Source organism: Rhinoderma darwinii, chromosome 3 (genome assembly GCF_050947455.1).
Source record: "Rhinoderma darwinii isolate aRhiDar2 chromosome 3, aRhiDar2.hap1, whole genome shotgun sequence".
NCBI lineage: Eukaryota > Metazoa > Chordata > Amphibia > Anura > Rhinodermatidae > Rhinoderma > Rhinoderma darwinii.
Genome location: NC_134689.1, coordinates 57,523,075 through 57,546,300, shown reverse-complemented (window position 1 = coordinate 57,546,300; position 23,226 = coordinate 57,523,075). Strand labels below are relative to the sequence as shown.

At 39.3% G+C, this 23,226-nt stretch overlaps 1 protein-coding gene across 1 annotated transcript in view; it reads right to left on the bottom strand.

Annotated features, from left to right (window-relative positions):
* Positions 1–23,226, bottom strand: part of LOC142748945 (A disintegrin and metalloproteinase with thrombospondin motifs 2-like) — a 911,491-nt gene that overhangs the window by 68,999 nt on the left and 819,266 nt on the right. Inside the window, exon 19 of the mRNA XM_075856370.1 lies at positions 9,962–10,169. Coding sequence (XP_075712485.1) covers positions 9,962–10,169 — 208 coding nt within the window. The remainder of the gene's footprint in view (positions 1–9,961; positions 10,170–23,226) is intronic.

The following is a 23,226-nucleotide window of genomic DNA, read 5'->3' as shown; positions in this document are numbered from 1 at the left end:
GTGGGACACATAGACGTACGTCTCCTCTAGGGCCCACATATACATATTAGCATATGTGGGGGCCACCTTTGACCCCATAATGGTGCCCTGAGTTTGTACATAAAAATCATCACGAAAAAGAAAATTATTTTCAGTCAATATAATTGTTAACAAATCCACAAAAAATTGTATTACCTCTTTTGTATATTTAGATTCTTTAAGGAATTTGGCTGTAACCTGTAAACCTCTCCAATGCTCTATAGATGTATAAAGGCTTGTCACATCAAAAGATGTTTTTATGATATGATGGCCTTGTGTTACTTCAATTAAATTTAGTTTACCCAAAAAAATCTGAGGTATCCTGTATATAAGAGAAGGCAAACAGTAGAAAAATATCTGAGTACCCTATCTAGAAATACAGCCATATGGCAAAAAAATTGAATCGGTACCAGAGACTATTGGTCATCCGGGAGGGGGGGGGGGCGGATTTGTTACGGATTTGTGTACCTTTGGTACTGTATATAAAACTGGTGTTCTTGGATTCTCTGTGGTGAGGTATTCAACGGTTTATTTCATCAATTATTCCGTCCTGTAAGGCCTTATTAACAGTACCATGAATATGTCTCGCTACTTTAAATTTAAGATGAGAGGTAAGTTTACGGTATACAGTTCTGTCACTTAATTGTCTCCATATTTCATTTTCATATAAGGTCGTATCCATGATGACCACAGCACCCCCATTATCGGTGGGTTTAATTTGATGTGGTCATCATGGATCAGAGCTTTCAATGCATTTATTTAATCTCTAGTCATGTTTGGATGTTTAAAGGGAGAATGCATAGTATGATTTATTAGTTGTTCAATATCCCTCTTCACTGCAGTTACAAATGCATCGAACACTGGAATATTACTGACTGGCATGAAATCACTCTTGTTATAAAGATTTACATCCTCAATACAAATCTCTGAGTTTCTCACCTTGTTAGCTGGTATATGCTCAGTAAACCAACACTTTAATCAACTTGTTTTGAAAAAGTTGATCAGATCATTGTCCAACTGAATTCTGTCCGTGTGTGAGGACGGGCAAAATGAAAGTCCTTTATTCAGAACCGATATTTCCGTGGTGGTCAAATTTCTAGAGGAAATGTTGATGACTAAGTCCTCTTTTTTGTATCGCTCCCCGTGTCACTGGTGGCTGTGATCTTGGATTCCTGGGTCCTCTGTTGTCTATGGTGTCTCCTCCCACCTCTCCTGGTATGCTTCGTGTCAATGTAGGAGTCCCTAAAAAAGAAGAAGATGCATCCTTTTTCTGTTGCGCTAACTTCTGTGGTCTCCTACGTTTTCTGTTATTATAAACTTGACCATTATTCTTTCCTTGTAGGTAGTCATTCCAATTATATATTCTGCCCCTCTGATAGTCATCACTATCTCATTGCCATTTTCTTCTTTTAACATCCTCCTGTTCACTTTTGAATTTTCCAGATTTTTTTTTTAATTCGTGAGTGAATTTCTCATCTTATCTTGTATCTCCAATAAGGAAGATAATGTGGTATCAGCATCATGTATGGATTTTTTGACCACAGTGATTTCTTGTTTAAGATATTCGATATTAAACAATATTACATTAAGAGAAAATTTATTGGATAATTGCTGCAACCGGTTACAAAAAAATTCACTGTGAAAACAGGTTAGGTCTGAGAGTAGATCTCATTCCTCCAGAGATCCTATTGGTTTTGTAATATTCGCCAAAAGTGGTTAGATGCAGTTGCAAAGAGATGAAACGTTTAGAGTCATTCTCAATTCTGCCTTTTAAATCAATAGCAGATGGCATTCTCAGGAAACAAACCTCTCCCTCTAGGTCTTAAAGGATCCATTGGGCATCATCCACTATATAACAAAAAGTATCAAGGGCTGTAGATTCTTGTATTTCAATAGGTGTCATGTCAACATTTTTGTCATGCAGTACTGTGCACGCTGGTTGATCTGTATATAGAAAGTCCACCATCCAGCAGCACCAGTATAACTTATGAGTGGGTGCACACCGCAGGAAAACGATCACGGTTCCCAAATCTTCCAATATATGTCCAAGAATAGGCAGCACTCCAATTCAAAGTGAAAAAAATGGGTTTTTATTTCACCAAGTGCAAAGTTTCAGCTCTATTGCAGGAGCCTTTTTCAAGCCTGCTATTAGTGCACAAAACAGTGGTATATATGGGGACTGCCAAAATAGTCCCATTAGTACATTATTAATACAAAAGACTAAAAAAACAACAACCGTGTCATCAAATGACAATGTATATATAAATACTTATAGTATCTACAGTGATCAATCTGTTATATATCAAGTTACATTTATATAAATACATAAATAAGGTGCAAAATATGCTAATACAACTAGCAATAAACACATACATCTGTGTACATTTAAATTAAAAAATAACCATGTGGTACTATGAATCCATGTTCCAGTGAGTGTAAAGATAGCTTCCGGCGTCCTGGAAATTCAATTGCGCATGTTTGTAAGTTTACAGGAGCTTAATTTCCCTTCATTATAAGAATGGGTATGTAAACATCTACGGGTATGGGTATGTAAGTAGATGGTAAAACATACCCATTCTTATTATGAAGAAAAATTAAGCACCTGTAAACTCACAGACATGCGCAATTGAATTTCTGGGACGCCGGGAGCTATCTCTACACACACTGGAACATAGATCCATAGTACCACATGGTAATTTTTTAATTTAATTTAAATCTACTAGATGTATGTGTTTATTGCTAGTTGCATTAATTAGCATATTTTGCACCTTGTATATGTATTTATAGAAATTTAACTTGATATATACACAGATTGATCACAGTAGATACTATTAGTATTTTTATATACATTTTTGTATGATTGTTGTTGTTTTTACTCTTTTGTATTAATCACGTACTAATGGGACTATTTGTGCTGTCCCCATATATACCACTGTTTTGTACGCTAATAGCATGCTTGAAAAAGACCACAGGAGTTAGCCCAACAGAAAAAGGATGCATCGTTTTTTTTTTTAAGGTACTCCTACATTCACATGAAGCATACCAGGAGAGTTGGGAGGAGACACCATCGACAAAAGAGGACCCAGGAATCAGAGATCACAGGCACCGGTGACACTGGGAGCGATACAACAAAGAGGATTTAGTCATCAACATTTCCTCTAGAAATTCGACCACCACGGAAATATGGGATCAGAATAAAGGACTTTCATTTTGCCCGTCCTCACACACCGACTGGATTCAGTTGGACAATGATCTGTTCAACTTTTTCAGACCAATTCAATTAGAGCATAAACCAGTTAACAAGGTGAGAAACTCATGTCAATCTTTATAACAAGAGTGATTTCATCCCAGTCAGTAATATTCCAATACTAGATGCATTTGTAACTGCAGTGAAGAGGAATATTGAACAACTAAAAAAATCATACTATGCATTCTCCCTTTAAACATCCAAACATGACTAGAGATCCATGATGACCACATCACAATTAAACCCACCGATAAGGGGGGGTGCTGTGGTCATCATGGATATGACTATATGAAAATGAAATACGGAGACAATTAAGTGACATAACTGTATACCGCAAACTTACCTCTGATCCTAAATTTAAAGTAGCGAGACGTATTCATGGTACTGTTAATAAGGCCTTACAGGATGGAATAATTGACGAAAAAACTGTTAAATAAAACATCAGAGAATCCAAGAACACCAGTTTTATATACAGTACCAAAAGGTACACAAATCTGTAACAAACCCCCTCGGACGACTAATAGTCTCCGGTACTGATTCAATTTTTTGCCATATGGCTGTATTTCTAGATAGGGTACTCAGAAATTTTTCTACTGGTGCCTTCTCTCATATACAGTATACCTCAGATTTTTTGGGTAAACTAAATTTAGTTGAAGTAACACAAGGCCAACATATCATACCAGCATCTTTACATGTGACAAGCCTATATACGTCTATAGAGCATGGGAGAGGTTTACAGGTTACAGCCACATTCCTCAAAGAATCTAAATATACAGTAGAGGCACAACAATTTATTCTGGATTTGTTAACAATTATATTGACTGAAAATTATTTTCTTTTTCGTGATGATTTTTATGTACAAACTCAGGGCACCATTATGGGGTCAAAGGTGGCCCCCACATATGCTAATATGTATATGTGGGCCCTAGAGGAGACGTACGTCTATGTGTCCCACCACTTCAAGAAGGGGCTGAGGGGGTAGAGATACAAAGATGACGTCTTTCTTATCTGGACTGGTAGTGATAGTGAACTCCAATTATTTCATACATTCTGAAATACAATTGATCCTACAGTCAAGTTTTCCTTAATGAGCTCAGATAACTCGATACAGTTCCTTGATGTGCTGATTAAATTTACAGATGGTATTTTTACCACGGAATTATATGTGAAGCCCACGGACAGAAACAACTTATTGACATTTAATAGCAACCACCCAGGCTTAATGTTTAAAAGCCTCCCCATCAGTCAGTACATACGAGCCAAAAGAATAACAAGTGTAGACAATAAAATTAGTGTGACACTCCAGAGTATGGAGGATACATTTATTCAAAGAGGTTATCCGTTATCCTCCCTTAGACGCCAAAGAAAAACTGTTAAGGATAATCATAGATTATTGATTTCTAAAAATAGGACTTCGAAACCAGCTTGCATACGCTTTATCACCATGTATGCAGAAAATAGTAATTCCATTAATAAAATTATACTTGACCATTGGCCTATGTTAATTAATTGCTTACCACATATTCCTGAGATTAAAAATGTACCCCTGTTCTTATATCGGAGATCGCCAAATCTACAGGATAGATTGGTGAGGTCCGATATAGGTACAGGCTTAACAGATAGACAGACATACTTTAAAAAGAAAAATGTGGGTTGTTATCCTTGTCTAAACTGCCTAAATTGCCCTCTGATTCAGAAAGGATCAATATTTACCCATCCTCACACGGTTCTATTTGAATTGCATTTCTGATCATGTCATTTATATTTTAGAATGCCCCTGTGATCGCCTCTACGTTGGAGGGACCTCATTGGAATTCAAAATACGACTAAATCAACACCGGTATACTAGCCATAAAAAAACGTTTGGGCCTTCCAGTGTCAAAGCATTATACTGAGGCAGGACATACAGAGAAACAAATTCTCGTTTATTTGATTGATCACATTCCGGTTCCTCGTAGAGGAGGCAATCGCATCAAATTATTAAAACGCAGAGAGTTGCAGTGGATAGAGAGATTACACACATTAAATCCACATGGATTATATGTTGATTTTACTACTCATGGCTTAGGATTGGCTTGCCCATAGGTTGGGATGTGTTGGACATATGTCTCCTGTATATTCAATTTAGTGTATCATTTAATTAATTGGAAATTTTAATATATTAATTTTTTCCTAGATCATGTCACAACGAACCAAGTTCAAGCTCCTTTCATATATACTTTGGACCCTTTGTTCCGGTGTGTAAAATACATCAGCATCTATATGAGCATTATATACATTAAAATGTATTCTTTATAAAAATTCATATTCTATATATCAATATATGTTCTCTATTTAGAACTGGAGTTAGTATACTCATCAGTAATTTGAAATATATGATGATGTATTGTACCAATATCCATGTAAACTGATAAGGTTTAAAAGAGGTGGGATAGAATAAATAAAAAAATTAATTGATTCACATGGGTAAATTAAGGACTATAGCTTTAGAAAATATAGTTTGTAATTGGATTGAGAATTGGCTCAAGGACCGTATCCAGAGAGTTGTGGTCAATGATTCCTACTCTGAATGGTCCCCGGTAATAAGTGGTGTACCCCAGGGTTCTGTGCTGGGACCACTATTATTAAACTTATTTATTAATGATATAGAGGATGGGATTAATAGCACTATTTCTATTTTTGCAGATGACACCAAGCTATGTAATATAGTTCAGTCTATGGAAGATGTTCGTGAATTGCAAGCGGATTTAAACAAACTAAGTGTTTGGGCATCCAGTTGGCAAATGAAGTTTAATGTATATAAATGTAATTTTATGCACCTGGGTACCAACAACCTGCATGCATCATATGTCCTAGGGGGAGCTACACTGGGGGATTCACTTGTTGAGAAGGATCTGGGTGTACTTGTAAATCATAAACTAAATAACAGCATGCAGTGTCAATCAGCTGCTTCAAAGGACAGCAGGATATTGTCGTGTATTAAAAGAGGCATGGACTCGCGGGACAGGGATGTAATATTGCCACTTTACAAAGCATTACAAAGCATAAGTGAGGCCTCATCTAGAATATGCAGTTCAGTTCTGGGCTTCAGTTCATAGAAAGGATGCCCTGGAGTTGGAAAAAATACAAAGAAGAGCGACTAAGCTAATAAGGGGCATGGAGAATCTAAGTTATGAGTAAAGATTAAAAGAATTAAACCTATTTAGCCTTGAAAAAAGACGACTAAGGGGGGACATGATTAATTTATATAAATATATTAATGGCACATACAAAAAATATGGTGAAATCCTGTTCCATGTAAAACCCCCTCAAAAAACAAGGGGCACTCCCTCCGTCTGGAGAAAAAAAGGTTCAACCTGCAGAGGCGACAAGCCTTCTTTACTGTGAGAACTGTGAATCTATGGCATAGATTACCGCAGGATCTGGTCACAGCAGGGACAGTAGATGGCTTTAAAAAAGGGTTAGATAATTTCCTAGAACAAAAAAGTATTAGCTCCTATGTGTAGAAATTTTTTCCCTTCCCTTGGTTGAACTTGATGGACATGTGTCTTTTTTCAAGCGTTCTAACTATGTAACTATGTAACATAGGTGCGTTTTTTCTAGCGTTATTTCCTATTATTGGATATTTTTCCCTGTTCTTAAAATAATTATATTATTGGACAATTTTTTGTCAAATATGTTGATAATTACTAGATATATTACGTTATAACAATGAATTTTCGTATTCTTTATTGTCACATAACATAAACATAAGTTATAACATTATGATAAATATACAGTCCATAATCAGTTATATATTTTTATTCAGTTGCATGGATGATAGATATCATATATTGTCATTGGTAAAAAAAAAACGTTGTTTATTTGAGATCATAGGTGGCTTATTGTGTTCCTTACATCAACTTTATTAATATGAACAGTAAATTATATAAACGTGCATGCGCAGTGCTTCCTTTATTCGTTTATGGTGTTCACCTTTACCAATATGGCCACCGGCGACTTCAGACAGCGAATGCGCATGCGCGGACACGCGCAGTAGATGGTAAAACACACCCATTCTTATAATGAAGGGAAATTAAGCACCTGTAAACTCACAGATATGCACAATTGAATTTCCAGGATGCCGGAAGATATCTCTACACACAATGGAACATGGATCCATAGTACCACATGGTAATTTTTTTAATTTAAATGTACACAGATCTATGTGTTTATTGCTAGTTGTATTAATTAGCATATTTTGCACCTTGTATATGTATTTATCTATCTATCTATCTATCTCTCATATCTATCTAATATCGATCTCATATCTAGCTCATATTTATCTATCTATCTATCTATCTATCTCTCATATCTATCTAATATCTATGTCATATCTAGCTCATATTTATCTATCTATCTATCTATCTATCTATCTATCTATCTATCTATCTATCTATCTATCTATCTATCTATCTATCTATCTATCTATCTATCTATCTATCTATCTATCTCATATCTATCTATCTATCTCATATCTATCTATCTATCTCATATCTATCTATCTATCTATCTATCTATCTATCTATCTATCTATCTATCTATCTATCTATCTATCTATCTATCTATCTATCTATCTATCTCATATCTATCTATCTCATATCTATCTATCTCATATCTATCTATCTATCTATCTATCTATCTATCTATCTATCTATCTATCTATCTATCTATCTATCTATCTATCTATCTATCTATCTATCTATCTATCTATCTATCTATCTATCTCATTAGAATAGATAGATAGATAGATAGATAGATAGATAGATAGATAGATAGATAGATAGATAGATAGATAGATAGATAGATAGATAGATAGATAGATAGATAGATATGAGATAGATGGATTTGAAAAAAAAAAAGTGTTTTATAATTACTGTTCTCCCTCTCCTGACAGCCTGACAGGGAGAAGTTACAGCAGGTCTGCAGGAGGGGGGCTGCAAGTGTGGGCCGCGAGAGGGTGGCTGCACGGGGAGGGGGGCTGACAGTCTGGCAGGCCCCTTTTCTTCAGCCATGTGGCCGGGCCCCTGACGGGAGTACCGCTAGTACTGCCCTGATGGCAGCCATGGTTACATCTGTACATACACCTCTCAACATTAAAATTTGCAATACCACAAAGGGCAAACCCTAAGGTTATGCAAACGAGGAAGGATCTGCATATGATCAAATGTTCAAGCACCTAGCTCCAATGTGTGGCATGTGGGAGCGGCATAAAAGACAGATTGAAAGCAAAGTTTTTTAGCCACATGAAACCTCAAAACTCGGATCAAGTGGTGTGGGATGATTGTGCAATGCCTCCTTTTCATCAACGTGTCAGTTATCATCACTTGTCGCAAACTGAGAGGGACAGACTCCTTGAACTGAGAGACCTTGGTTTATCACTCTAGCAGATCGCTATGCGCCTTGGTCGAGATGTCAGCACTGTTCAACAATGCGTGTCCTGGAGGTTGGGAGAACAACAATGAATGGGAATGACAGCAAGAGGTGCGTGGAGGTGAACATCTGCACGGACGGATCGTCTGATTGGAAGAATCGAGCGTAGTGATCGATTCTGTACTTCAAGTGAAATTGGACGTCACATCCCAAGCCTAGGGCGGCAACCAGTGTCGACGCAAACCATCAGCAGGCATTTGCACTACATTGGGAAACGAGCCAGACGTCCATCTACAGGTGTTCCATTGACCACAGACCACTGCTCTGAAAGACTATCATGGTGCACAGCAAGACGGCAATAGAGGCTGGAATGGAGGACTATCCTCTTCAGCGATAAATCACGCTTTTTTCTCAGACGCAATGATAGCTGGAGATTGGTCTGGAGACCATGTGGGCAATGCCATGAAGAGGCCTTTACAAGAGAACGTCACAGGTTGGCATAACATTCCTCAGACAACTATTAATAACCTCATTGATAGCTGTGCGTGACGATCACACTCGATACTGAATACATCAAGATGTCTGGAATATTTTGCTTCCATTTTTTAATAATTTGCACATTATTAACAATCTATCAATCCTGTGATTTCCACAATTCCAAAATTGGTGTTGCAATTTGAATTGTTGTAGAGTATGTATATAAACTTGCCCTTAAGTGAATGTCCGCCTTTATCATCATAAAATTTTTGTGATCAACATTCTGTGGTAATTTTCTAATCTGTACAGTGGTCATAGCTCTGTTTTCTGATACTTGAGTCTTTAATCCCCTGTGTAGCCATACAAGTCAGGCTGTAGATACATTGAACGCCATACTAAAACAGTTTGCAGTAAACAGTTAAGCTCCCTCTAATGGGGGCTTGCAGTCATTTGTATGATTTAATTTTGTGGCTATGCAGGGGATTTGGATCTTTGGATTAGCAAAACAGAGCCCAAGCCAATACACAGATACACTGAAAAATTTATCAGCGCAGAATTTTGGTAAAAAATGGTGTTAAAGAGTCAACATTAATTTTAAACTGCAAGAACAGTTTGGCTCAAAAAACCACCAGAAAAACAGAATGTGTGATTCCAGCCTTACAGCAGATACTACGTAAAATACAGGATGTGTTAGGATATGTTAAATAATTTTGTATACAATATTTTCCATTAAAAGGTAATTAATATTAAGCTGTGATAAAATGATAAATCACTCCTCAATAAAAGAAGCATAAATATTCTACATACCTGCGACCATGGTCCTGCTCTCCACTGAACAGGGCATGGTTGGCGATTGCAAGGTCTTTTGGTTTCTGGACGATTCTCACTGCAGTATTTACTGTGCACAGATCTGTTCATATTGTCGCTTAGAGGCTGAATGCACCGTACAGTGCGACTTTGGTAACCTGTTTTTCCACATGTTGTAGTGCATTGCTCCCACTCTCCTGTCATCCATCTGTTTACAACAAATAAATAAATATTAACACCTTGGTGACGCAGCCTGTTTTTTTCCAAATCTGACATGTGTCACTTTATCTGGTAATAACTTCGGAATACTTTTACCTATCTAAGAGACTGTTTTCTCATGACATATTGTACTTTATGTTAGTGAATACATTTGATCAATAAATGCAATATTTATTTGTGAAAAACACCCAAAAATGTAAAAAAAAATTAAAATTTGCATTTTTCTAAATTTAAATGTATCTGCATGTAGGACAGATAGTAATATCACACAAAATAGTTACTAGTTTACATTTCTCATATGTCTACTTTATGTTTGCATTGTTTTTTGAACGTCCTTTTATTTTTCTAGGACATTACAAGGCTTAGAACTTTAGCAGCAATTTTTCACATTTTAAAGAAAATTTCAAAAGGCTATTTTTACAGGGACCAGGTCAGTTCGGAAGTAGCTTTGAGGGCCTTATATATTAGAAAGTCCCCATAAATCATCCCATTTTAAAAACTGCACCCATCAAAGTATTCAAAACAGCATTAAGAAAGTGTCTTAACCCTTTAGGTATTCCACAGAAATGATAGCAAAGTGGAGGTGAAATTGACAAATTGCTTTTTTTTTGCCGAAATTCAGGTTTTACCAGAGAAACGCAACTCAATATTTATTGCCCAGATTCTGCATTTTTAGAAATATCCCACATGTGGCTCTAGTGTGCTAATGGACTGAAGAACAGGGCTCAGAAGCAAATGCCATTTAAAAAAGTATATATTTTTTAGAAAAAAAAATATATTAAAAATGGATATAGGAAAGCGCTACACAAAGGAGTAATAATAGGTGGATTTATTTTGCAAAGAAGGGCAACGCGTTTCAACGCAGAACCTGCGTCTTCATCGGGCCAAAAATTTAGCTACATTCTTTAGGTGAGTGCTATAACTTACCACCACCACTAATTAACCTACCTATCAGGTTTATCTTGCACCATGTGGTGCTGTGTATGTTTTTTTCTTACCAGACACCACAGAAGCAAATGAGCACATAGTGGATTTTCTGGCCTCCTTTCTATTAGAAAATAATTTAGGCACCATGTCAGGTTTAAAGAGGTTCTTGTGGTACCACAACATAAGAAAACCCCTCAAAAAGACACCATTTTGAAAACTACACCCCCCAAGGAATTAATCTAGCGGTATAGTGAGCATTTTGATCCCACAGTTTTACTGCTAAATTTCTTTGAAATAAGCCATAAAAATTTAAATCTACATTTTTCCAATAAAACATACAATGTTTTTATTTTTACAAGGAATAAAGGAGAAAAAAACACCCCAACATTTGTCATACACAGTGCCCATATAGGCAGTGCCACAGTGCCCATTTAGGCAGTGCCACACACAGTGCCCATGTAAGCAGTGCCACATAGTGCCCATGTATGCAGTGCCACACACAGTGCCAATGTAGGCAGTGCCACACACAGTGCCAATGTAGGCAGTGCCACACACAGTGCCAATGTAGGCAGTGCCACACACAGTGCCCATGTAGGCAATGCCACACACAGTGCCCATGTAAACAGTGCCACCCACAGTGCCCATGTATGCAGTGCCACACACAGTGCCCATGTAGATAGTGCCACTCACAGTGCCCATGTAGATAGTGCCACACACAGTGCCCATGTAGGCAGTGCCACACACAGTGCCCATGTAAGCAGTGCCACACACAGTGCCCATGTATGCAGTGCCACACACAGTGCCCATGTAGATAGTGCCACACACAGTGCCCATGTAGATAGTGCCACACACAGTGTCCATGTAGGCAGAGCCACACACAGTGCCCATGTAGGCAGAGCCACACACAGTGCCCATGTAGGCAGAGCCACAAACAGTGCCCTTGAAGGCAGAGCCACACACAGTGCCCATGTAGGCAGAGCCACACACAGTGCCCATGTAGGCAGTGCCACACACAGTGCCCATGTAGGCATTGCCACACACAGTGCCCATGTAGATAGTGCCACACACAGTGCCCATGTAGATAGTGCCACACACAGTGCCCATGAGGTAATGTAAACAGTGCCCATATAGATAGTGCCATAGAACGCATGTAGATAGTGCTACAGTACCCATGTAGATAGTGCCACACAGTGGCCTTGTAGGCAGTGCCATACACAATGCCCATGTAGGCAGTGCCACACAGTGCCTATTTAGGTCCCCAAGGACATACACAAAGCAGTTTTGTTGAAGTTTTTGTTTTTGTCAAATGCAACAAAACTAGGATGAGCTTTAAATCTTTGGGCAGCCATGGGCCCTCCGGGAGACCGCCCCAAATGCCCTATGGTGATCCAGCACTGTATTAAAGCCAGTAATATGAAACTTTAGTGACATGATTTAAATAAAATCTAAGAGCATATAGTTGAGGTTAGAAGGTTCCATAGGTATGGGGTCTAGGTTGTCGTCTACTTAAGTTACTGAAAGGTGGGCCTGGGATTTTCAGACCGATATAACATGTAGCATTTGCCAAACTTAGGCCCCCCTTCTCCACCGCTACCCTGCCGTGCCATGTCTTTAGTGAACACAACCTTCCTGTGCGAGCATTGACAAATGGGTGTTATGATTCCCCTTGTCAAAGGGCTGTGTCCCTACATATTGACAGTCTCCAACCATCGCTGGCAGCATCACACTGTGTAGGGACCCATTGTCCTGACAATGGCAATGGTAACACCCATTTGTCTATAACAGACATGTCAGGAGAGGGGACAGATCTTCCCTAAATCCAGTGACTCACAGTTGACGTCTTCTCTTATTTTCTTCTCCATCTAACACAGGCCGTTATGGCGACTTCTGATGACTGAAGAGTTTCCTGATCAGACATCTTTGCTCCTCGCTTCTGCAACCATTTCCAGCCTCTATAGAAACACAAAAATTCAGACACCAAACCCCTAAAATTGTTCTATACCCCAGACGAGATTCCTAAGCAAATTCAGACCCCAGGCCCATACATTAAAGGGGCTGCCTGGTTTTTCATACTGATACAGGATAGGTCATCAGTATATGATCGTGGGGGTCTGACACACAGAACCCACACTGATCAGCTGTTCCGGCTACCTCCGGGCACCGAATGTTATGCAGTGTTCGGTACCAGAAACAGAAGGCTCCGTAGACTGCATAGTGGACGTGCTGTAGAACTGCAACTTTGCTCCTATTCACTTGGGTGTCAGATGCCCACCAATCATATACTGATGACCTTTCCTGTGGATAGGACATCATTATGAAAAACCGCTCCGTGCCTAGATAACCTTTTAACTCAGAAAAATAAATCGGAGCCCGGACCAAACTCTAGAAAACACAGACCCCAGACCAGACCCCCTAATTACAGACCCCTTAAACTACAGATACACTAGATACAGACCGCAGACCTGACACCCTAAATACAGGCCCCAGATTCCTTAAATTAATACAGACCCCAGACCCTCTAAATATTAGACCCGTAAACTAATACAGACCCCAGACCCCCTTAATACAGACCACTTAAACTAATACAAACCCATGACCAGACACTCTAGATACAGATACCAGACCTAAATTAATCCTTATACTAACATAGCAGCTCACAGACTTCTCCATGGAGTCTTGCTGTCATTAGAACCTGTGGTCATGTGACCTGCAAGTCTCTCAACAGTAACAAATTCAAACATAAGGTCATCTGACCTTATGTCTGCAGGTCCTGTTGCAGGACATACTCAATGCAGTTTTGTTGCGGTTTTTGCCATGAACCCCAGCAAAAAAAACGAGACAAAACTGCAATGTACTTTGGGCAGCCATGAGCCCCCTGAGAGCCTCGGGCCCCGTGCGGCCACATAAAAAAGCCGATGATGATCGCCTACTGCTGCAGTACTCGTAAATTACCATATTTACTGAAGGGAAGTCCTTAAGTCAACAAGACCTCATAGTTCACAACTGAACATGAGGTGCAGAATTTTGCTGATGATTTTAGTTAATGTTAAATTTCAGATCCTCTCCTCCTGATGCCTACTGCCTCACTGACAAAACTAACATATCTGTTACAGGTGGTTCAGTTGGAAAATCCTTGGTGCCTCTATTTCTATAGTTAGATATTTGTCTTTTACCAACTGTACTATCAAATTCAAACAGTGGGGGTAGGGGAGGAAGAGAGAAAATGGATGAAAGAAATGGAGGGGTGTACTTTGTTTCCCCCTATTTGCATAAGCCAACTTGCCCTAAAGAGAAAAACATTCCTTCCCGACCAACCATTAACCATTTTTTGGTGGATTTACTGATATGTTCAGGGTCATTGTCTTATTGCAAGGTTCACTTTCTGCTTAGCTTCAATCTTCTGAGAGACAGTCTCACATTATCCTCAAAAACCCACTAGTACAATGAATAATTAATAGTGGATTCTACGCTGGTGAGCTTCCCAGACCCAGATGGAAGAAAGTAGCTTCTTTGGGTAAAATGCTGTCTTTGGTATTTGCCAAACATGTTTTCTGGTACTGCAGCCAAATAATTATCTTTGCCTAGATTCTTCTGAGCACCGGTGTTCACCTACAGTAGGTATTGAAGGCCAAACTCATGTATTTCCTTGATGTTCTTTCTGGACCGCAGATGTTTGCTCCTTGCACACCTCCGAATTTGTGCAGCCTCTTCCTAAAAGTAGACTATTGCACCTTGACACCGAAAGTGTAGAGACCTAACTTTAGGTCCTATGATGAAATTGTGAGAGACTTCTTTCAGCATTTTGTTTTTTGAACTTGCAAGGACAGACTGGCCTGAGTAATTTTGTAAACAAAAAATAATAATCAGGCTTCACAAGGGATAACATAGCTACCACTCCTCAGACACATAAAGGCAGACATATAGGCACACGTACTATCACATTATGTTATAGAACATAAGTCATTGATAAGATAGTGGGCTTAATCATGGGACCCGCTAGTCTACAGGGTATTGTGCTATTTCAACTGGATTTTACTATGAACCGTTTGGAATTGGGTGTCAATTTTGTTATATTGACTACCCTCTTAATGTTTTATAACATACATACTTCTGTCTCGATGTGTCTGAGGAGCAGTTGCTCTGTTATCCCTAAGGAAGTTTGATTTTTGTATTTTTTGTTTATATAGTGTGATTGGATTATAAATATTAGTGTTTTTTTTTTTTTTTTTTACAGAATAGTGAACTTTCCGTGCCTTTTTTTGTTATAGGTTCTTACGGATTTGAAAAGTGTCCAATTGATACTTTAAATTATAGTTGCAGGTTGTGTGGCCTAGGTATTTGGCAGTTGTTTAGATTTTTTTTTAAAAAAAATCTATTTTCAGACTCATAGGCTTCTGTAACCTTCTTTCTCATGAACTCTTTGGATACCACACATTTCAGCAACAAAAGAGCAAACTAAATGGAATGTTTGAGATTTATATAAAACAGGTCCGTCCAAAATCCTCTCTAACAATGATCTAATTATTGGCCTCTTATCTGGTCCACCAGATTCTAATTTTAGGTTGGTGATAAATGTACCTGCTTTTCCTACAAAATGAAATGCTATGAATTTTTTGTTTAACCCCCTCAGGACCAAGCTTGATTTGGCCTTCATTACCAGCTCCATTTTTCAAATCTAACGTGTCAGTTTATGTGGTAATATCTCTGGAATGGTTGTACTGATCCAAGAGATTCAGAGATTGTTTTTTCGTAACACATTGTTCTTTATGTTAGTGGTAAATGTTGGTCGACATGTTTACTCTATTTACAAAAAAGAATCTAAAATACAAAAAAAAATGTAGAAAAAAATTTCATTTTCCTACATTTGAAATCTTCTACTTCTAAAATGGATAATGGTACCACACAAATTAGTAAATAAATAAGGTTTACTATGTAGGCATCATTTTTTTTATTTAATTTTATTATGAAGGCATGATTTCTTTAATTCAAAACAGCATTTAGGAAGTTTTTTTTAACCCTTTAGGTGTTTCACATGAATTAAAGAAAAATGGAGGTAAAATGTAACAATTTAAAGGGAGTCTGTCACCAGTACTTCGTTTTGGACTAGCAGTAAGCTAATATAGTTCATGCTAACCTGTTAACTAGTCCAATAGCACACTAGGGCCACATGTGGGATATTTTTGAAAACTTATTATTGACTTGTGTTATTCTGTTAACACCTGCTGTGTTACTGAAATAAATTGATTACATTAAAAAAGGTGCCAGAAAAAAATAAAAGGGAGTCTGTCACCAGAACTTAATTTTTAACTAGCAGTATGTAAATATAGTTCATGCTAACCTGATTTTAAGTGTGTTTTCCTTGTTCCCCAGGGTGCCTGCATTTCATTAAAAACACTTTTATTAAGTTTATGCAAATTAGCATTTAGGTGCAAAAAGGGAGTGTCCGTTGCACCAAAATGCTAGCGCATCATTGCCCTGTTCGACCCCCCTCCCTCCCTGCTTGCTGTGTTTGACATGGGTCAGGCAGCGTACTTAGAGAGATGGAATGTCGGCGAAACGCGCGTCGGGTGCATAGCTTTTAATTCCAATGTTAGGGTCCATCTCTCTATCTAATCCAACTGTCATCGATGTCTTAATAAAACATCTCCTCATTTCGTTTTAAACCCGCCGCCTCTGCTTCTAGCGAGGTGAGCGAGAGAAACTACATCAATAGACACTGTCAGGTGATCATACATCACTGACAGCTGAGAACTTACCCGACATTGCAAGTGGCTCAGGGTCACCCCCAGTGACTCACATAAGACAGTCAGCCCGGGAACCCCACTGTGTTGCTGCCTGTCGCTCCTCCCATCTTCGGCGGTGTGGGTGATAAGACACTGGCCCAGTGTATGCTATCCGGCGATAGAATCGAACACAGAGCTTGTGCAAGTATCGCACTTCATTCATTCTTGCGGATACTAGCTGACTACGCTGCTGCTATAGCTCCCACACAAGGGAGCATTTAGCTTGTCTCAGAGCAATCAATAATTTAAACAATCCATTCTCATTACATGTGTACAGGAATACTGGCATTTACAATACTTTGAGCACAATTTATTCTAGATTGATAGAGCAAGGTGATATTCAGATATATTTACGGTCTTCCCTTGTAATCCACACTGATAATCCAGGTAGTAATGTTGATGGGTAGTTTTGCATTATTATCACTGTGTGATAGCAATATTGGATAGCAAGTAATTCACAAGGCAAATTGTGTCCTTCAATAGTGTAGTATTAGGGGTCATCTGCACTAAAATCATTTTGGACCCGTATTGGATAATTTTAATAGTTCACATTAATTGTTTGTGAGTCCATTAATAAAGTTTATTATTTTATTACATTAACATGATTTCATGTGTACACATTTCGGTAGTCGCTTGTTATGCTCCACTCAAGACAGATGTATAAGGATTATCATGTACAGTGAGCAGAACACCTAAAGCTTTTTCATCATTACTAGCATGTTTGGGTTTTCCGGATCTTGGTGCGTCTCTTATTGAACCGGTAATTTCGAAACGATGAACAGTTATTATAACAGTTGGCAATGAAATTGGATCACGGATAGGATAAGAGGCTTTGAATAAAGCCGCTACTTCTCTATAGGATCTTATTTTTTCTTCGCCATATCCTCTCATTATCAATAAAGTGATCCGTCAAATGCATTTTGTGATATGACAATAGAAATGTACAAAAATGAAAATTATTCTCCGAATTAGCGCTCTCTGAAATTCACAAGCGACTACCGAAATGTGTACACATGAGATCATGTTACAATCTGTCATGTCCATGGCCGCGGGCCATCAGGCTCACTCACCTCCTAACGGCCGCAGCCATGGGTCTGCAAGTGCTGGCCCCAGTCTCCTCCTCAGGAGACGCCAGCGCTCACTTCCGCTTACCTCGGCCGAGTCCCGTAGGGTGCTTGTGCACGCTCGTGCCCGCTCTTAAACCGCTCTTAAACTGAAGTTGATGTTAAAATTAGCCCATGAGTACCCTGGACTATAAGAAGGGCTCAACCCCTTCCTCCCTTGCCTGAAGATTGTTGTCATGCCCTAAGTTGGTCTAGCAAATGGTCTCCTAGAGTTTTCCAGTTCCCAGTGTTTCCCGGTCCTGTACCTATATCCTGTATCCCGTGCTGCCTGGTCAAGTGCCATGCTGAGCTGTAGTCGTGCTGTGCTGTATTCCACACCTGTCCTGCTACACCACGTCTGACGTCTGCCTGCTGCCTAAGTCCCAGCCAAGCCTGTCATTGCTACTGTCTGAGCTGCCACAGGTACACTATACGAACTATAGATTGTGACCTGCGTGCTGTTGGCCAGCTGCCATACCGTCAAGGCGGTACAGTCCAGTGGGTCCATGCACCCAATGTGACACAATCGTAGACAAGGTCCATTTTGTATCGCCAAGGCCGATTGATGTGACATTCCCAAGATCACAAATACACGCGCCCACACACATTTAGGATTTTTCCTGCACGGTACCTTTTGGGTAATGCTAACACCGGCGGTAGCCGATAATGAAGATGATAACTTTAACGTTAAATATGTCAGCGATTGTTTTCGTATTGAAAAGAGCTTTCAAATGATCCCCACTCGACCCCCCGAGCCATTTAAGATTTTGCTGCCCCCGCCCACCCCATCGACCCTAAGGTGGTGGGGGTGTTTTTTTTTGGCGTTAACTGGTAGATTAAATCCCACCAAATTTCAGCCCTTTACCTCGAGCCGTTCAAAAGTTATAAGGGTGTTCCAGAACTTTTAGTGGGCACTGTATATAAAACCAAAAGCAATAATATCAGATCGGCGCACAGGCCAGTTCTTATTTGCTTAAACAGAAATGCCAAAAATAAGCATTAGGATGTATCAGTCAATCAAAGCATAATACATTCAAAACAAACATAAAATAATACACAAAGATCATACCTAGTAGGAGTGTGATGGGGGGGTGTTAAAAAAAATCCCACATACAGAGTCTCAACATCATGGAGTTTGGACTTTGAATGGGCACCGAGGCCCATACCAGATCCATCTAAATAAAATGTGCGAACACCATATAGTCCAAATACAATTTTGAAGAAGAAGTACAGCAGGTTTATAATTGTGCTGTGAGGAATAAGCCCGGTTCATGAGGGCGAAGTCATACTGCTGGAGAGTTTTGCGAGACATTAAAATCAAACCAGGGCTTCCACAATTTAGAGAACTTAATATGACTTCCCTGTTCCCAACTAGAAAGTTCCTCTAAACGTGCAATTTGACGAATTTTCTCAAACCACTGGGTCGTATTTTGGGGTACTGACAACCTCCATTTCAAAGTGATGAGAAGCTTAGCAGCGGTAACTTCCGTTTGTGTGTGTAGTGAGTATTTTGACCGCACACGTTTTGCAGAAATTAGTACACAATGGATATTGCAGATTGTAAATTGCCATGTTTAAAGATATGCTATTTCAGTGCCCAATATGTTGTGCTCAGCTTGTACCACTGGAGACACACCCGATAAATTGTTAAGCGGGTTCTCCAGAGTATGTGGTCATAAACTGCTATTTGAGCACACAGCCAGGCTCGAAAGGAGCGCCATTTGGCTTTTGGAGAGCGGATTTTGCTTGATAGTAGTCTTGTTTAGGGTTTTACTGGTATTTCAGTTCATAATGTGGGGGCATAGGTAACTTTAGTGTAGTATATCAGCACATTATCCATGGATAGTGACGTACGCTTTCAACCAATCTTTGATGTACAGGCCAGTTTTTTTCGTGCAGGTGTCACACTTATAAAGGGTGTCCGTGGTATTCTACAAAATATTCACACTCCAGTATTGTCTAATCTTTGACTTCTTCACTAGCTCCATATGCTGCACAAGACCCAAAAATGTCATAGTCACTGCTGCATCTACGGGTTCCATCCAAATGATGACATGGGGTTTTAGGTGAGGAACTGCTGGACATATAAATGAGTCTGGGCCGTCAATTTGAATCATTTCATTACGAGAGTCATAACTTTTTATTTTTCCATTGATGGAGCTATGTGAGTGCTTGATTTTCATGGGACGAGCTGTAGTTTATATTAGTATCATTTTGGGGTACATGCCATATTTTTTCATCAGTTTTTATTTAAAAAAATTGGGAGGTAATGAGACCAAAAAACAGCAATTCTGGCACTGTTTTTTATACATTTTATATGGCGCTCACCATGCAGTATATACAACATGTTTACTTTATTCTGCATTTCGATACGATTACGGTGATCCAAAATGTATATAGTTCTTAAATGTTTTACTAGTTTTACACAATTAAAACCTTTTTTTCTTAATAAAATAATGTTTTGGTGTCACGATATTCTGAGAGCCATACCTTTTTTATTTAATTGTCGATGGAGCAGTGTGAGGGCTAGTTTTTTGCGTGACAATCTAAGTTTTTTATTGGTACCATTTTGGAGTACTTGCGACCTTTTGATCACTTTTGCTCACTTTATTCAACTTTTTTGGAACAAGGTGACCAAAAAAGGAAATTCTGCCATTGTTTTTTATTGTATTTTTTTTACGGTGTTCACCAAGCAGGATAAATAATACGATATTTTTTATAGTTCAGGCCGATACGAACGCGGCGATACCTATATGTAGAGTTTTTTTCATTTTTCCCCCAATTTGATAAGGACTTGATCAGGGAAACAGGGCGATTCTTGTTTTTAATACTTTTATTTATTTTTCTAAAACATTTTTTTCCACTTACTGGGGGACTTGCAGGCCTGATCCTCAGAGCCCCTGTACAATACCCGGCACTGCACTTCGGACATAACGGACAACGGGAGAGGAATTTGTGGGTGTTGGCCATAGACTACGAAGAACAGTGTATTTCTTGTGGACTCGCTAGTATGATTATTGTACAAAAACTCGGCCCAAGGAAGATGCTGCACCCATGCACACAGAAAAGAAAAGGAGAATGCACGCCTATATGTAAAACGTAACTTTATTGATATTAACATATGAAATATTAAAAATGTATAAAACAGATACACACAATGGACTAAAGGACACTGTTCCAATAACAGTAACAAAAAGACACATTGGTACAGACTGTGTAACGCTCATGCCGAAGAGCAAGGAAAGTCAATGCTGAAAATGGAGTTGCAGCCATATGATAATATGCATGGCACTAGTATTCAACTCTAGCAATGAGAATCAAGGGCAAAACAGTGTGCACAGATTAACTAGTAGTTAGACACAATAGCCATAAAGTGGCTTACAGGACTATGCTCAGAGAGTAAACTCTAAAAGGCTGTATAAGAATTATAGCTAAAGACAGATCTCTTACCCATAAACGGCTGTAGATGCAGTCTGACAGTGTGCACTGGACCCCAACGCGCGTTTCGCACTTTCCTTCCTCAAGGGGTTGCACCCAATCATCATGCTGCTTGGAGATGAAGTGTCGTAGGTAGTTCTCCATGATCTGGTTGATCCTCTCGACCTGACCATTGGACTGAGGATGGTAGGCTGAGGAAAAGTCCAACTTTACATTAAGGAGTTTACAGAGGGCTCTCCAGAACCTTGAGGTGAGCTGAACCCCCCGATCAGACACGATATGCCGAGGCAAGCCGTGCAGGCGGAAGATGTGTTGGATGAAGGGAGCGGACAATCGAGAAGCAGAAGGAAGACAGGTCAGCGGAACGAAGTGAGCCATTTTCGAAAATCGAGCCACGACCACCCAGACTGCACTGCATCCCGTAGAGGGGGGCAGGTCCGTAACAAAGTCCATTGCTATATGCTGCCAAGGAGCATCGGGCACAGGCAGCGGCTGGGGCAGGCCAGCAGGTTTGGAGTGAGCAACCTTGTTAGCTGCGCACACCGAGCAGGATGAAACAAAGTTCATGATGTCTTTGGGCAAAATGGGCTACCAGAAATGACGGGCAATCAGGTCTCGGGTACCCGCATGACCTGCCAGTCTGGAGCTGTGTCCCCAGCGGAGGATTCTCCCTCTGTCTGCCAGGCGCGCAAAAGTCCTCCCCACAAAAGTGACCCTATTTTGGAAACTACACCGCTCAAGGAATTTTACTAGTGAAATTGTTAGCATTTTGACTCCACAGGTTTTTTGTTGAATTTATTGGAATTAGTCTATTAAGATGAAAATCTATTATTTTTCTGAAAAAAACATAGAATTTTCTAAATTTTACAAGGTATAAAAGAGAAAAAGCACCCCAACATTTTTAAAGCAATTTCTTCTGATTACGGCAATACCCCATATGTGGTAATAAACTGCTGTTTGGACCCATGGCAGGGCTCAGAAGGGAAGGAGCACCATTTGGATTTTGCAGTTTAGATTTTGCTGAATTAGTTTCTGGGGGCCATGTCGCATTTGCAGAGCTCCTGAAGTACCAGTACAGTAGAAATTCCCCAGGGGTGATCCCATTTTGGAGACTATACCCCTCAAATAATGCAATTAGAGGTGTAGAGAGCATATTCATTCCTCAGGTGTTTTATAGATTTTATTAGAATTGGGCCGTGAAAATGAAAATGTATTTTTCCAATAATATGTAGATTTAGCAAATTTTTTTTTCATTTCCACAAGGAATACAGGAGAAAAAACGCACCAAAATTTGTTACACAATTTTTCCTGAGTAATGAAATACCTCATATGTGGTTGTAAACTGCTATTTGGACACACAGCAAGGGTCTAAAGGGAAAAAGCACAATTTAGTTTTTGGATTGGAGATTCTACAAAATAATTTTTTGACGCCATGTTGCATTGCACTGAGGTACCAGTACATTGGAATCCCCCGAGAAGTGACTCTAATTGTGAAACGACACCCCTTTAAGGAATTTATCATGAGCTTTAGTGAGCATTTTCACCCCACAGGTTTGCAGCAATTAGTACACAATAGATGTTGCAGATTGAAAATTGCCATTTTTCCACAGATATTTCAGTGTCCATCATGTTGTGCCCAGCTTGTGCCACTGGAGACACACACCCCAGTAATACCTCATATGTGCGGAGCACATCAGGGTATATGTAAGCTGGGAGGAGTACATCAGGGTATATGTAAGCTGTGGGGAGTACATCAGGGTATATGTAAACTGGGCGGAGTACATCAGGGTATACG